This window comes from Perna viridis, chromosome 14 (assembly GCF_037379345.1).
Source record: "Perna viridis isolate PV_CMFRI_1.1 ecotype Kerala chromosome 14, ASM3737934v1, whole genome shotgun sequence".
Lineage (NCBI taxonomy): Eukaryota > Metazoa > Mollusca > Bivalvia > Mytilida > Mytilidae > Perna > Perna viridis.
Window position 1 is genome coordinate 16,057,220 of NC_142458.1, and position 17,627 is coordinate 16,074,846.

Below are 17,627 nucleotides of genomic sequence, written 5' to 3' on the forward strand. Positions count from 1 at the left end.
ATTTTTTTGCACTTTTTAATGTTTTTTTCTTTCAAAAATCTTCTCAGATATTACTTGGCCAATTGGAACCAAACTTGGTATGAATTTTTATGGTATTCTGCATAGATCTGATGTGGGGATTTTTTATCCTTCGAAAAACGTGGCTACTGTTACTAAAAATATAACTAAGGGGTCAGACAAAATTTGTTTTGCAAATTTCTCCTTAACCGATTAGCCAAATTCTGATAGGAATAAAAGTGTTCAGCATGAGATCTATCTCTGACTGGTCAAATTTTCGTTTTCATCTGTTAAGCCATTTGGAGTTTTTGCCCTTTTCGTCGTATTTTTTTCCTATTTTTACTGTTATTTCTTTCCAAAATTTTCCCCTCTGAAACTATCAGACCAATTAGAACTAAATTTGGTGTAAATATTCCTCAGGGTATTCTGTATAGAACTATTATTGGGATTTTTGATCCCTAAAAAAGAACATAACCTCTGTTACAAAGGGTTCAGTCAGAAGTTTTTCTCATATAACTCCAAAACCGTTACGTATATCCAAATTCTTAAGTGAGTGCTGAAATGATCCTTATTATAATGCACAGGGGCTTGCTGCCACTATCAAATATACAGCCCCACTAGTATATAACCTATAGTTACACACTAGTGGGGCTGCAAATTTGACCATGGGAGCAAGCCACTGTGATAAGACTTACAAAGTTAAGTCTGCATTGGATCAAAGTTGTCGGACGACTTCTTGACAGAGTTCTTGCCCTAGAAAGGTGAAAAATGATGTTTTTTTTTGGTTTTTTTTTTACAATTTTCAGCCAATATCTTGAAAACTATGATAGACAGAAAGAAACTTTCCATTGCTGAAATGATCCTTATAATAAGGCCTATTATAGTCTGCAGGGATCAGAATTGTTGGACGACTCCTTGTTAGAGATATTGCCCTTGAAAAGCGAAGAATGATATTTTTAGCAGTTTTAGCCAATATCTTGAAAACTATAAAAGATAGAAATTTTGAATTGATGATGTTATCCTTATGACAAATCCTACCAAAGTCCTTTTGAGTCAAAATTTACCAGGTGAGAAATTCAGCCTCCTTGGAGCCTCTTGTACTCTCTCCTATTTTCAAAATATCAGTCTTTCTCTCTAGTAATAGGCTTTGCCCATTATTCTGTCATCCAAGATTATATGTAGTTCCTATTGAATTACATGATTTTCAGGCTGCTTCATCTGCACTGTATTTATCGTTCATCCTGCATCCTTTGTCCTCTAGTTAAGAGGCTGTCCATGTAAAAATCAGGCTCAACAAAATTTTTTCCCTCTACTTTTTTGTTTGATTGTATGTCAATTACAATAAATATTTATCATTATCAAAAATGGATGGCTGAAAAAGTGATCTTAAAAGTTACCTTACAAGGCAGCCAACTTTTGCACACACAAAAATAAATTATCTCCCTTTTTCAATAAATTTCAGTGCTTTCTATGTAATTTATTTATTTATAGAATTACAGAATTATTTTTTGCGAAAGGATGCATTTGAAATATGAAATTGATGAAAATAATTTGAAAACAAAATGTGTCATGTGCCACCCACTGCCTGGTCTTTGCATGGACACCCTCTTAAATCATTTTTAGAAAACAGGGAGGGTATAATTTGATCCACTGCAAATCAAACCAGTACAAACAGACAAAATTCCATTTAGTAGTGATAAAAACATTTAGTTACGTTAACCCAAAATAATAAAAAAATAATCTAGATTCTCATCCCCTCCATATTCAATTTTATTCCAAATATAGGTCATTTTCTTTCAAAATTGACAGCATTTTTCACTTAAATTGATTAAAAATAAAATAAACTAATTTTGAAAAAAATGTTGGATGAGAATCTAGTAGGAATTTTTTTATTTCCTTCCTTGTAGATGCTTCTGCTTACTCTTATTTTACATTGGATTTTAGATTTGTTTCTAGACAACTATTTTAGGTATATTTTAATATAAAAATCATTTGTACTTCGACCATAATGCACCCCCCAGGGGGTTAATAGAATTAAAGGCTGAGCAAGGCAAGGCAAGAGAATAAAAAAATAAGAGTATTATTTGTGTAAAATCAAGATATCATATAAAGATCATTCTTTCCCAATTTTAGTGGGAGGTATTCACCAGGTCTGTCCCATTTTCTTTCACTGTTTGTCTTGGGTTGATTTCTCAGGTTATGGCTTTCGCGCTATAGTTAGTGTACCTTGTCATGTATTTTTGACGTTGCTCCAAAATTCAAATTAATGGACATCGAAGATCAAAGGGTCTAAATTCAAAATTTGTTTGATATGCTTCATCTTATCGTTAAATTAGTTGTAAAAAGCTTCTGTAGTATCCATACTACTTGACCTTACTGTTCAGGGTTCAACTTCTGCAGTCATATCAACTTGTGTCTTGTGGATTATTTTATTCTATAATGTCATTGTCCTGTTATTCAACATTTAACAGGCAAAGAAATGAAAACATTACCCTGGTATAAGAGCATTAAAATCATGAACAAACTTTCTGTTGAGGGAACTACCATTTGATTTTTATTGGGGGGGGGGGGGTGGTGCTAGGATCAAATTTGAAATAAAACTAGAGGCTCCCAGGAGCCTGAATCACTCACCTTGTTAAAGTTTGTCTTTCAAGAGCAATAAATTTAACAAGGAGTTGTCCAACAATTTTGACCCAACAAGACTTTAGTAGGACTATATTAAGGATCATTTCAGCGATTGAAAGTTTCTTTCCATCTATTATATTTTTCAAGATATTGTCTGAAAACTGTAAAAAAAGAAAGGCATTTTTCATCTTTCAAGGGCAATAACTCTTACAAAGAGGCGTCTGAAAACTTTGATCCCTGAAGACTTTTGAAGGCCTTATAATAATGGTCATTTCAGCAATTCAAATAATTATGCTAAACCTAATAGTTTTGGAGATATATGTGAAAAACACACAGTCCGACTCCCATGTTCTATTTTTAGTAACAGTGGCAATGTTTTTCAACGAATCAAAAATCTCCAAATCAGTTCTATGCATGATACTCCAAGAAACATTCATACCAAGTTTGGTTCCAATTGGTCAAGTGGTGTCAGAGGAGAAGAGTTTTGAAAAATTGAACGATGACGACTGATGCCAAGTGATGGCTTTGCTACCTATTTATTATTTTGTCCTAATGTTTTTTTTTTTTGTTTATATTAAAACGCTTTGCTACCATGGGCAAGACAGAAACTTTGATCCTTAGCCCCCCACCCCTTTTCCAAAAAAATCAATTGGTTGCTCCCTTAAATAACTTTAAGGGCTGACCAACAATCTGCAGCTTACACAATAGAAACCTATAACAGTGATGATGATTAGGAATTTTTAACGACCTTGAATACCAATAGAGGTCGATGTTAGTAGGTTAGTAGAACCAATTGGTGTTGGTAGCTGAGCCCAGCCTTTGGGATGCCTGACTGAAGAACTCGGTCAGAGTATGTCCTACTAGCGGCTTACTCATACAACGTAAGAGGTTGTAATTTCCTTTAATCCATACCTCAACGTTAGGATGGCACCAAGTCAGAAAATAGCTTGCCAGATATCCTCTAGCATTGCTGGGGTACTAGCGGCTGGGCTGCTGTGTATAGACGCTCTGGCCTACTCACAGACCCCCACGTGGGTCCGAGAGGAGTGTTTCCCCACTCTAACTTTCTTGGAAATACGTCTACGGAAGAGTGATAACAGTGTTAGTAAATCAAATTTTTAATGAATGTCTGACACTTAACTCATGTTTAGCGGTTTCTTTGAACAAGTGTAGATGGAACTGTCTCGATGTTACAGTTATCTCCCTTACAACAAAAAGAGCAGAAGAAATGGGAATCAACCAGGTGTCGTACATCGTAATTCAAACATTCGTTTCTATCGGCGGACTCACTTATCCAGTCCTTTAGACACTCTGCTTCAGTTGCACACCTATTAAAAGTGAAATTAAAATGTAACTTGTATGTGAAGGAAAACAAGTCACAGGAAAAAAGTCACGGATAAAAAGTCAGAAGATGTCTATATGTAGCTAGAAAGTGTAAATTGAGGATATATATTTTTAATGGCAAGGAAGCCATTTATTTTCTTAATCTACTTGTTATTTCAACTATTAATACTCGCCATATTAAGAATGTGAGTAAAAGGACGCCACGCCCACTAGAACAAAGGTGACAATGCAATGCCCAAGAATCATCGGTTTAGTCAAAGAGTTTATAAAAAATCCTTGGTTTAGTCAAGTCCCTGGTATTATGGCAACCCAAAGTGGACAAAATTAATATTTTTGTAATATTAGAAAATGAATTTGTAATATTAAAAAAAAAACATTTTTTAATATTAGAAAATACTCATTTTTGTCCACTTTGGCTTGCCATATGGTATAGTGAATTATGTCACCATATCAGCAATAAATGTATAATTACAAACATAAAATGAAATTTCCATTAATATCATACATGTATTATAATATTCCCCAAAGACTATATTTACAATCCAATATATTTACAATGCAATAAATATTGATTGATACTTTTCATGTGACTTTTTTTCCTAGCAAATATTGTAACTTTATTTCCGGTTACTTTTTTTTCTTTTGACATATTTTCCGTTTACCGATTAATTGTATATTGCCAGCGCCAAAAAAACAATTGATGAAGCGCATTAACCCTGTCCAATATATGTAACGTCTAGTAATGCACTGGTTCATAGTTAAAGCAACCGTGCTACCAGTCAGAAACTAATTTTTATGCGTTTTATATTTTACACTGGTTAGACTTTTAAGTTATGCATTTTTGCGCAGCCATCCCGCAATTAATTTTGCGTATTGTTTAAGATCATTTCCGGAATCACAATATCATGACTGAAAACAATATGCACTGGTTTATTATTTTTTGGCAGTCAAAATATGATTTAAAGTTCATGTAACAATGATTTTTCATAAAACCAATTTAGGTTATAAAAGTTATTTGTAAATTTGAGTCCCACATTTCAGAATAATTATGCAATGAACGACCGTACAGAGCTTAGTTTTCAGTTTCACTTCCGTCTGCCTTATCACCCAGTTAATTTAAACTCTTCTAGCTAGATCTGTGCTCTGTAATTTAGTGGTTATTGAAGTATCGCCGATTTTTTGTACTTTTTGTAAGAAAAAAAAATTGATATGATACTACAAGCAGAAAAGAATAGGTCATCGAAAATATGGGATTTTCCTGCTTTTTTCCGGATTATTGAAATTTTGCCCAACTTTGTCAAATATCGTTATTTTCCATATTTTGATATAAGAAGATGAATTAAAATGATAGGTTTCCGATGGTTTTCAACATTTAAACCTGCGAACCCCCCTTTAAGTAATAAAAAGATAAAACTGTTATTCCTCAATGAATTACAAACATAAATTAGACTAATTGAATGCATTTACCTCCTCGTCACATATCTGGACCCATCTGTGAGATTCTCGACATCGTTGATACAGAATTGGTGTTCTGGCTTGGTACATCTCTGTGATCCGTGACTTCTTTCACAGATAAATTTTGGCCCTCGACACAAATGACAAGATATTGGTTCTAAAACGACAAATATAGAATATTTATATATTTCCTTTAGTCGAGAATAAACTCTGTGCATTGTTCTTTAATTTTCTACACTTTCAACTAAAAAACGGAAATTCAAGACATGAAAGTCGCTTCACAAGAAGGAAAATAAATCCTATGTGAATGGAGTAATATTAGACCTTATCAACACTATATTTTACGGTGGCAAATCCATGGGATTGGGGTACCTGGTGTTGGGAAAATTTGTTTTGTTTATGTTGGATTACATTTTCTAAACATGCTGTGATGACTACATGCTACTTTATGCAAATATAAATTTAAAATAAGATAATTAAAAAATCAGTAGTCGATTTCGCATAAAAACAACGTAACTGTATAATATGTTGTGAGTTATGACGATACTATTTTCATTTGAACCACCATAATTGTCTGACATTGTTGCTCCAGTTGCAATCTTTTCATATTTCCCAGCTGGTAGAATATTTTAGCAATGAAATGAAAAGTTTGAACCGTATCAATACTTTTCGGCTTCACTATGGCATTGTAATACTAATTAAAGATATTAGTCAATTTCGCAGAGTCGATCCATATGTATGTTTGATGAAAGTGTCAATTCGTCAAAACAGAGTATTATGCCATATGCCACAAATACTTCTGTTACATACAAGAGAATCATAAAAAGCAGTCAAGTAAAGAGTAAGACTGAAAAATTGCGAAGAACATCTGATTTCCTGGTCCTCTTTCCTGGGAGCATTCCAGCAAATAATGAGCGGTCAATGAACAGTAAACCTGTAGTGCCCTATTAAACTGTTTCGATATTTCTTCTACCATTGAGTAGTCCAATGGACCGACCATTAGATGAAAAAAATATTGTGAACAATCATTCTGAATCCCGATTTTGCCAAACGATATAAAATTACATATTGAAAGATTTTGATTCCGTCAACAAAAATCATAGACCACATCCGGTATTTGGTAACTAAAGAGAGGCATACTGAATACACTGACTATGTACTGCAATACCTTACAGGTGCAATGACAACGTCAAATGTATAGGAAACCTTCCAAACCAATATTACAATAACGTAAATTTGATGACTTTATTTGACAAAAATCCGAGACGGAGAAGGAGTCATGGCCGTCGTTACTCTACGTCACCTAAAATGCATGATGTCTCCAAAGATGGTCTTCCTTTCATACAAAAACGTGTTGGACTTCAACACGTTTGAATTAATCTCTTTTCTATTCCTATCACTTTACTACACAGACTTGTGGCCATCTTTTTTGGGTATCGGTTTCCACAGATTCTTTAAACCAGTTTGTGTTAAAGGTCAAGACGACGAAAACGGGAATTCCTTTCACTGCTGCTTGTCAACAAAGGTATAGATGCAATTGATTTGGCTAACAACCTCCACCATAAAAACATCACGAACTAAATTCTCCCGAATTTCAGGCCCCGTGCAGGTCCGGGTGTTAAAAGAATAGGCCTGCAGCAGCGCTAAGCTTGTCGTATAAGGCGACTAAATAGTGCTCAGAAACCTAGCCGGGGCTAGGCGCTCTGCCCACAGAGCAACTGGGATGTGTGCCCCAGGTGGTGGAATGGGGTACCCCTGGCGTGTTACATGCTGGGGTTGTCAGGCTATAATACGGAAAACCTGACCGCAAACCATAGTGGTGCACCGTGTTTGGAAAGATGCCACGTTCCTCGCACGTTAAAGAACCCTGCTGTGGTATTCGATAGGAGTAGGAACCTTTGCGCTCCGCCACAGGAGGCTAAATTGCCCGACCTTACCCATCCCCCCTTTTTCCAGTGGCAATCAAAATTTGTCGACCCTATTGTCCTTGTGTCCCATCCTTTTTTTTTTCTCATTTCATGTTCATTTTATCATCCATTTCATGTTCATCGTCTGAATATAGCTGAAATATTGCTGCTCGGACGTTAAACCCCAACAAACAAACAAAAAACAAACTCCCGAATTTCAGACAGATCAATACAAATTATTTCATATTCCTATACTTCACCTAGTGTATCCAAAATTTTCAATTATAAAAGGCTATTGGAGGGTTTCGAAGTTGAGGACTTTAAGGCTAAACCACCTAAATATTTTTGCAAAACTATCCTAACAAATGTGGTCCTTCTGGTCATGACATTACGGAAGATTCAAATATAGTAGAAGGCGAATCTCTCCGGAAGGTCCAAAGTACAGTGAACCACGCTCCATACAATGGAATAATAATTTTAAAATTCTTATTGATGCCGGTGAGGACTATGCAAGACAATGGACAAAACGAGAACAATTTAGAAGACATTAATTCACTGTCAGAGTGACTAAAGGCTGTGATTTTGAAACGTATGTAAGTTTTAAGTTGGTCAATGAATGTCAACAATAAATCGCTTTTCAAAGACATCGATTTAGAAAAAAAACATTGTCTATCATCTTTTGTTCTCTCTAATAATGACTATAATTATGATCGACCGTCTATATACTGAAATCCTTAACTTCACAATAATCCATAAGAACAACGCTACATAGCTGGATCTGCAGCATTTTCAAAACTTTTAACTTCTTTACCCACAGCTATCAAAGAGGGTCCCAGGTCCTACCACGACACTTGTTACTCCCGTAGTGATATTAATTGAAATTGGATCTGAAAAATTCGAAAGATCTTCTGGAAATCCTCAATTCAAGATTATTATCAGAAAACAATAGCATTAAAACCTATGATTTTTCAACTCTTTATACTTCTATTCCCCATATTCAGTTAAAATTTCGACCCAAAAACATCATATATCGTTGTTACTCTAAAAAGACGGTACAACTAGATACAAATATGTTGTTCTTGTTAAAGATTCCTCGTACTTTGTAAAAACGATTTCAAATCATCATCCAAATATACCGAGGAAGATGTCTCAAAAATGCTGGATTTTTTAATCGACAACATATTTGTCCAATATTCAACAATCAACTGGCATTCCAATGAAAACAAATTATGTTCCATCACTCGCTGACTATTCCTTCAGTCTTATGAGGCTAATCTTATACCTGATCTGCTCGAAAAGTAGGAACACCGTTTAGCCAGATCCTTTTATTATCTGAGTGTCCGCTATCTATCGTTAGATAATCCTAGTTTCCAGGATTTTATACATCGCATCTACCCTAAACAACTTGAGATAAAGGATACTACAGACACTGTGAAATCGTCCTCATATCTTGACCCACCCTTAGAGATCGATGATGAAGGAAAATTATTGACATAACTATACGACAAACGCGATGACTTTTCATTCCGTATTGTTAACTTCTTTTCATCTGTGACCGCATCCCTTGAGCCCCCGTTCATATCACAACTCATACGTTATGCCAGAGCTTACCGTATATACACAGACTTTTTGTACTTTAGTGCTAGACTCTTTAAATTAGGCTTCTGGAACAGGAATATGTCGCTACAATATTAAAGTCATTACTTCAGAAGATTTATGATCGTCCTCATGAACTCGTGGATCGTTACAAAGAATCTATTTGCACCACGAGAACTGAGCTGTTCAACGCGTCATAATCCTTTCCTCTTTAGTCTACCCCGGACTTGATTTTTTTTATGATCAGCTCCCCAAGTGTTTCTAGAAAATCGGAGGATGTTTAACCTACCGGAACACCTGATCCATGCTCCCAGTTTTTACTGTAGTCGGAGTTGTTAATTTACATTGTATGTATTATTTTGGTTATTTTATGTTCTTTGTTGCGTTTTTCTGCTTTCCCGGTCTTGTCTTAGTCTCCGGGTCGCACTTTAAGACGCACACAAAAACGACATGGAAATCTACTGATGGTTTAAAATGCAACCTAGATTTATTGGATCTCGGTCAATAAGTGATAGAGAAAATGGTTTAAAATGTAAAGGTATGACGAGGCGTAGATATCAATTCAGATTACAGTTTATGAAGATGCCAAATTCACATGAAACAAGCTTAAGGGAAGAAGAATTACATATAGAACGAAATTTGTAACACAAGTTGTAGTGTTAACAATCAGAAACAACTTCGTACTTGAACTAGAAAGTTTTCAAGCGCGAAAACAAGTAATGAGGAAGAGAGTAATGGAAAGTCTGAAAAGCACAATATAATCAACAGCTGAAAAAATAACTTTGGGGGTTGACGTACAACTCCAAAGAGGAGTGTTGATCTCCGTATTATTACTCTGGTTTAAAAGAGGAACGATGGAAAATGAAATCTGAAGATCTTACCTGAGCATCTTCAAGAATAAAAGATGCCAAAAAACAAAAAAACAAAAAAAAAAAACAAAAAACAAAAAAAAACAACACAATATTGCGATTTAGAAAAAGAAGACAAGAGAGCTGCTGAAGCAGAAAAATAGCAAACTATACAAAATAACACAGGCACTGATAATATTTCTGTTAGTCATCATAGGTGAAAAACAAAAATGGCATACATTAATTAAAGAAAGGGATAATCTTAAATGAAGGCAGAAAAATTTAAATCTGTTTTAAATAGAGGGGATCCGGAACAACCACCAGAACTGACAATAACATCCCTGAATTAGATTTAGATACTGAAATCCGTTCAAAAGTGGAAACTCTGGTAGTCATAAAACTAAGCACCTGCAGTTGACAATATCAATGCTGAGTTCCCGAAAGTGGCACAAAAATAGATAGCAAAATATATCCATTGTTTCAGAAAATATGGAAAGAATCAGTCCCAAAAAGACCTTAGTATATGCCTTATAAATGAACTAGCTAACGGAGATAAAAAGGACCGCAACAACTTCTGTGGTAGTATTTTTCTTCCAGCAAACAATAAAATATTTGCAAGTGTAAAATTTATGTAAATACAACATGATCTCGACCAACATCTTAGGCTGGAACGAACTGGCCTTGGAATGGGTATATCACGTTGAGACCAAATATACGCAAAATACGCAAAATACGCAAAATAGAATATAATTCGTTTGAATGGCAAACTCCCAACTACATTAGATTTCTAGTCATAAAGAAGACATTATAACAGCTTACACAGAAACAGCTTGTGGAGAATTCTCAGATATATAAGGTACATGTTGTATGTCATCAAAAACGATAGACACCATCAGAATAGTTCATGACAAATTCCATTGTAGTATTTTGGGTTTTTTTAAAGAATAATCAAGGGAACTAAGGTTATAGCGGCAATCACAAAAATGCAATTCAGGGACAAAGACCAGACATGGAAAAAACACACACAACAAAGAAAACGAAGCAATCAAAATCACACACACAAAGCAACAAAACAAATGACGGACTCCACTAAAAACTGGGAGCATGGACGGTCGAGGTGCACCGGTAGGGTAAGCGTCCTATTCTTTTCTAGAAACAGCCACCGGCTAATCAGGCTTAACACAAGGCGATTTATATTCATCCTCAATCTTCCTTGTTGCTAGCGACTGGGTCATAAGAAAGAAAACAATAGACAATGGTGGAATAAGATAGACCATCAGTGCTTGCAGTCGTAATACGCCGATGACCTCGCACTTTTCACAGATGACCAACAACAAACGCATGACAAAATATCCAGATTCAGGTCCCATGCAAAAGAAATGAGCTTGAGATCATCACAAAAACGAAAATCATCAGAATATATACTAGAAAAATCGCCCATATTACACCAAGCAAGCGGGCCATTGAGGAAACTAAGCACTTTATTTTATTTAGCTGCACCATGACATCATATGCAAAAATAGGAAATGGTAGACCAATGCTCTGCATATTACAACTTATTTAGAACATAATAAACATATCACTTAAAACGAAAACCAGAATATATAAAGTAATGTTAAATATGTTTTTTTTTCTTTAAAGCTGTTATTGCTCTCTTGTCGAGAAAGATCGAGAATAAAACTTACAATATCTGAATGACATAACAAAGATCTCTTGGCCTCATTAAATATCAAACAAAGAGCTGTATGACACATAATGTCAAGACGGCATTATAAACACCACAAGAAGAAAATGGAAAAAAGATTGGTCACATAAAAACATTATGACATTACAAGAGAAGCAATATTATTGACACCGTATGGAAAAAGATAACGAGATCGACCAAACATAAATTGAAGGCAAATACTCATCAGAGAAAGAGCTTAAAGCACCAGGATATTCATGGGGAATGCACAAAGATAGGGATAACTAGTGGCGATATGTGATAAACTTATGCGTCATGAAACACAAGAGGACTAGAATAGATAAAAGACTTAATATAAGACCGAGATGAGATATTCATTATCGATGAACCTCTATTCGCATTTTTATAATTCAAAAGGGTTTCATCCATAAGAAATTGATATGTGCATATTGTGCATTAGACGCCATGTACATTTATTTGATCATGTGGATATAAAAAATGTTTCAAACCTTCTATTGTAAATTACGAGAAACAGCGTCCTTGATTATTGTAAACGGATTTCGTCAATTCACATTGTTATTGAAGAGAAGTTTAAGTCGCTTATAAGCTAATGGTATCTCATGTGTATTTCCACAAAATCTAGATTAAAAATTTTCTTTTTACCTCCTTCTAGCAACGAGGAAACTTGCTGTACGGTAAATATTCCAATTAACAAACACAGATATAACAGCAAACTGAGCGGAATATTTCTTCCCATTGTATCCTAACTATGGCAAAACTAGAAAAAAAACTCATACGATGAATATGTTTAATGGTTAACAAACCTATCAATTATATCTAGGCATGTGGTCTGAAATTATTTGACCTAATTTTCCAGCGTGTCTTATCGGTAAATATACAAGTTTAAGATCATCCGTCCTCAATTCAATTTTCAAAAATAGACAAAATCAATTAACATCGTGTAAATATGTATGACTTTATATACCAAGTTATGCCTTAATTATCTCTTATCAATAAGAACATGCCGAAGTTAATGTTATTTTGAAACAAACTTGCCCGAAATCGTGTTATTTCTTCTTGAAATGTCAATGTCGTTTCTAAAGTATATTTAGGATTTTGTCCATGGGTGACGGAGCTACTTGTATGAACTTGATGCTAAAATGTGTACAAAACAGTACTATAAATCACCAAAAATCTTAGGAATGCTTATTTTTTTGTCTGCACTCATTTTGGTTGTCTATTTCATGGCCAGATCCAGTTTTTCAGGTAAGAATGATTGTAAATAGAATTATAAGCTAAGAGAGGAAAGACCATTTTCTGGGTTGAAGCTAGGAGAAATCAAGCATACAATATAATGAGAATAGGTTTGGTGTATATGTCAAATAGACAACCCCACCATTATAAAAAGGTCAGCCAAGTTGAGTTCCTATCTGTCTTATACTGCAGCTGTTTGTTTTCTATAATACTCTTACAATGAGGATAATTGGGTCATATTTTTACATCTTTTGATCTCGTGCAGCACTTACTACCAATTTTAAAATTCATAATCGTGGTTAACTCAAGGAGGTACACCTCGGATAAGGGACATAACTTTTACAAATCAGTGATTTTTTTTGTATTATATTCAATTTCAACCTTTCATTCGAAACAGAATGAAATCAATCCAAGTTACTTTGATGCTTACATGAGATTGACGTCAAATTCTAAATACAAACGTTCCAATGATTTGTAATAGTTGTGTCCCTTACCCTTGGTCTACCTCCTGGAAAAGAATTCAAAAACTTCATCACATGAGATGTGTAGGCTACTTTGAGATCACCAACACCGTTTTATATGGATGTGGCAAAAACAATATGTTGGTATTCTATGCCCAGGATGAGGGACATAACCCTTAAAATCAGTGATATGTTTGTATCATAATCAATTTCACCAAAGCCTATCAAACTTTCATTTAAAACAATAAAATCAATCCAAGTTACTTTGATACTTACATGACATCGATATAAAATGATGAATATAAAGGTTCCAGTGATTTGTAAGAAGTGTATCCCTTTCCTTAACCAGTGCCTATGATGAAATTTGACTTGTTATTGAATCCATTTTTAATGTTATGGTTGTGCTTATTTTCTGTTAAAATGTTTTTGCTAAGAAATCATGATATCAAGATTTTGATCAATATTTTCCATGCCACAATTGTTATTCTTATAAACATTAGAAGTATAACAAGTACTATTTGTAAATATCATGGTAATTTAGTATAATGTAAAATAAAGTAAATATGTCCATACTATACCACAAAATTGATTCAACAAATTATGTAAAAGTTATGTTACTAAGCCTATTTTCAATATTTCTATATTTCACCTTGTGGGTGTATATCCATAGAAAAGGATTGTTCTCGATAACTTCCATAACGGCGATTTTGAAAAGGTCATTTGAACAGAAAGTAGAATTAAGTGATGTTAGATCTCACATGCAGTGACTGAATGGAATAATTGATAGGTCTGATTTTAATCAAACTGACATTATAATATAAATGAGTGTAGAAGTATATAATAATTAGAAAATAAAAGATAATTATTGTTAAATTACGGATGATAACAAATTTACCAAATTGATATAAACACTAGACTATAATCAAAAGATAAGTCAGTGTAACAAATTTCAATATCAATGTAAAACCGGAAAGATTGAAATCACACAATGGTCACGACAGAGTGCAGACATTTTCGATGGAAAGAGTGGGTTAAACCATGTTTTATAGACGACTTTCACATTCGCCATTTACGTCGAATCTGATGGAAACTGGTTTAATAGAGGGAAAAGAAAGGTCATCTGATTCAAAGGTCACAAGAACAGTAATAGTTGTGAAAATATGACTTCGAACATTTGAATATCGGAAATGATTCTATGATATATGTGCCATATCTTGTTAAAATTAATAATTTCTGGCAGTAATCGAATCAAGTTTCTGCTCTCTTTACTCCTATTGCAATGTGACCCAATCTAAAGCTTGCAGGATTGAAAGTGAATGTATAAGTAACTTATAATGTCAAATGGAGACCTATATCACACGATAGGGACCGGTTTATGTCAATAAGTCTGTCCTTGTTACTTATAGGTTATTTTAAGATATAAAAAGAATATTCAGCGCTTACAAATGACTGACTACTGTTCAGATATAAAAGACTAATAAAAACATTGACAAAATAAGTGAAACCGAAAAGAAAATACTTTTGGAAAACCAAGGTAAAGTTAGAAAATCTTCTGTGTTGCTGTGCAAAACAATTAATACTAATTATTGCAATATATTATGCCTAATTTGGATATAATAACCAATAAGCACTTTTATAAAAGTAATCAAGGGAACCAAGATTCTTGCGGAAATCAAAAGAATGTAATCCAGGGACAAAGACCATACTTGGAAAACAGACATACACAATAAAGAACTTACAATAACCAAATTAATTCAAACGGACTCCACTAAAATCTTGGAGCATGGACCAAGTGCTTTTTTAGAGACACCTGCCGAGTTGCTCATAAAAATCCAAGTCCAGGGTAGATGAAAGATGAAAGGAAAACTATGACACATTGAACAAATCAGTTTTCGTGGTGCAGATTGATACACCGGTACGACCCACGAGTTCATGATGACGACCATAAAACCTCTGTATTGATGACTTTAATCTTGTAGCAACATAACCCTGTTCCGGAAGCCTAATTGTAAGAAGTCTGGCCAGGTACAAAAAATATCTGCGTAGTTATGGCAAGTTCTGGCATAACGTATGAGTTGTGATAAGAAAACTCCATACACAGGTGCTGAACGGATGTTACCACTGATGAAAGGAAAGTTGACAATACGGAATGAAAAGTCATCTCATTTAACGTATAGTTTGGTCAGTAGTTTTCCCTTACCATTGATGTCTATGTGTACGTCAAGATATGACGCTGACTTCACAGTGTCTGTATTCCCTTCATCTCAGGTTCTTTAGGGAAGATGCAATGTATCAAATCCAAAAAAACTGGGACTGTATAACGATAATACATCGTCTATACAGCGGAAACTGAGACAAAAGGATCTAGCTAAACGATGTTTCTTCTTTTGGATCAGATCAGATATAAAAACAGACTCATAAGAGTGAAAGAATAGGTCAGCAAGTAGAGTAACATAATTTGTTCCCATTTGAATACCGACCGTTCGTTGAAAGACGCGACCACCACATCAGGTACCAGTATCGTATTGATATTCTTGAGCGGGTGTACGTCAAAACATGGAGGCTAATAAAATAGAGTTCCTTTTTTTTTCTTATTTTTTTTTAAAGAGCTGCATTTAATTTTGAACTTGAATTTTGGCCATATTTAAAGATGTATCCAAGTAGAAAAAATGTGTGATTTTTATTTACAGATTCCAAGACAGGAAAGAGGAAGGATATCCAGTTGATAGGGAGTACTGCAGCACAACAACAATACCAAAGTGAAAGTAGAAAACATGTGCTTTTGACTTCAAGGTTTGATGATTTTCCAATCTTCGTGGACTGGTCTAGGTTTTTAAAGTTAAAATCAAATTTGAACATTTCCTGAAACATGATATATATATGAAAGTTTATTTGAATCAACTTTTCAATTTTTAAAAAATTTTTGAAACATGCACCATCAGCATTTTAAAACATCATCTCCGGTATAATTGAAAGATGATTTGGAATTATTGTTTTACAAATTTATGAGGAATCTCTGGGGTTTCCAGAAGATCGTACGAATTTTTCAGGATCAACATTGAATAAATATCATTACGGGAATAACACTTGTCGTGTTAGGACTGGAGATCCTATTTGACAGTTGTGAGTATAGAAGTTAAAAAGTTTTTATTACTGCTTTTGGTTTGTACGTTTACCTCTGATAATAAACATTGGATGTAATACGTTTTACAGACAAAAGCAATGTTGTTTTGGGTTTTGTCTGCTGGTACGACAACATATTTGTAATGTATAGTAGACAAAGTTTTTGCTACGTCGGGATCTTTAAAAACTGATGTAGCATTGACACTCATTGACGTAAATAAAATTTCTATACGTTTGAAAATTAAAGACCTCACAACCTTTACCCACTCTGACAGAGTATCAATGTCTTCGTGTTATCGTTTTATTCATTTTCTTGAGTAGTCCTCCAGGGCATCCATAAGAATTTTAAAATTACTATTCCAATTTATGGAGCGTGGTTCATGGTACTTGGAACTTTAAGAAAGGACTCCACAAAGAGATTCATTTCCGTTGATGTTTAAATCTCCCGTAATAACGTGACCAGAAGGACTATATTTGAATAGAAAGTGTTGCCCATAGAATAGCATTTGGAAGAAATTATTTTCAATAGGAAAACAGTTGTAGAAGGGGAAATATAATGACTGTATATCAGTGGGAATAAACTGAGCTCTTTTTTTTTGCTTTGACTATATACCTATATGAAACAGTATAACAAAACAGAAAAGTTAATTAAGTTATTTTTCCCATTGATTGCATCTTTTTTCAAAATGTCTCATAGAAATTTTACCGGAATAGATTTTGTTTAATTAAAAGAGGTTGTTTATGTAAAAATCAGGTAGATCCTATGATATTGGTGGTACAGGGTTGATTTTAACCCATTGATTTTTTTTTGTTCCAATGTAAGGTATATATCGTACGAATTTCAAACAGTATAAAGTTTGTTTTAAACTGACAATGGATATCTCAGAATTATGACTTCACCAACATTGAAATGAATTATGCTCAAATTGAAAAGATATATCCCCTTTTTCAATGAATTTCAATTCTTTCTATGTAATTTAATTTTCTTTAATCGTCGACGTTAATAAAAACGAATTGTCAACTTTAAGTAAGGCTACATTTGTGATCTGAAATGGGTGGAAATTTGTCGTGAAACTCACTGCCTGGTTTTTATATGGACTCTTGAATTGTATTGATATTTAAATATTCAAATACCTGAAGTTAATATAAAACCATTAGCAACTAAGCAAAGTAAAAACATAAAAGTATGCTATATTGCTACAACATTTTATACGGGCTCCTGTCGATGGAAATTTTGAAAGGCAGTTACATAAAATTAGATAGCATAATGTTTTTAGGTACAAACATAACAATAAGAGTGGCTGGATTTTATTAAGAACCTGGCCCAAGTCGA

General features: G+C 34.1%; 1 protein-coding gene across 1 annotated transcript; it reads right to left on the reverse strand.

Annotated features, from left to right (window-relative positions):
• Positions 1–2,561: 2,561 nt before the first annotated feature.
• On the reverse strand, positions 2,562–12,301 carry LOC148598379 (uncharacterized). Its single transcript, XM_088561905.1, has 3 exons — positions 12,120–12,301; positions 5,434–5,578; positions 2,562–3,950 (listed from the first exon to the last, which is right to left on the reverse strand). Exons 1-3 carry the CDS (start codon positions 12,211–12,213, stop codon positions 3,770–3,772), a joined length of 420 nt encoding a protein of 139 aa, XP_088418031.1. The 5' UTR covers positions 12,214–12,301; the 3' UTR covers positions 2,562–3,769.
• Positions 12,302–17,627: the final 5,326 nt, after the last annotated feature.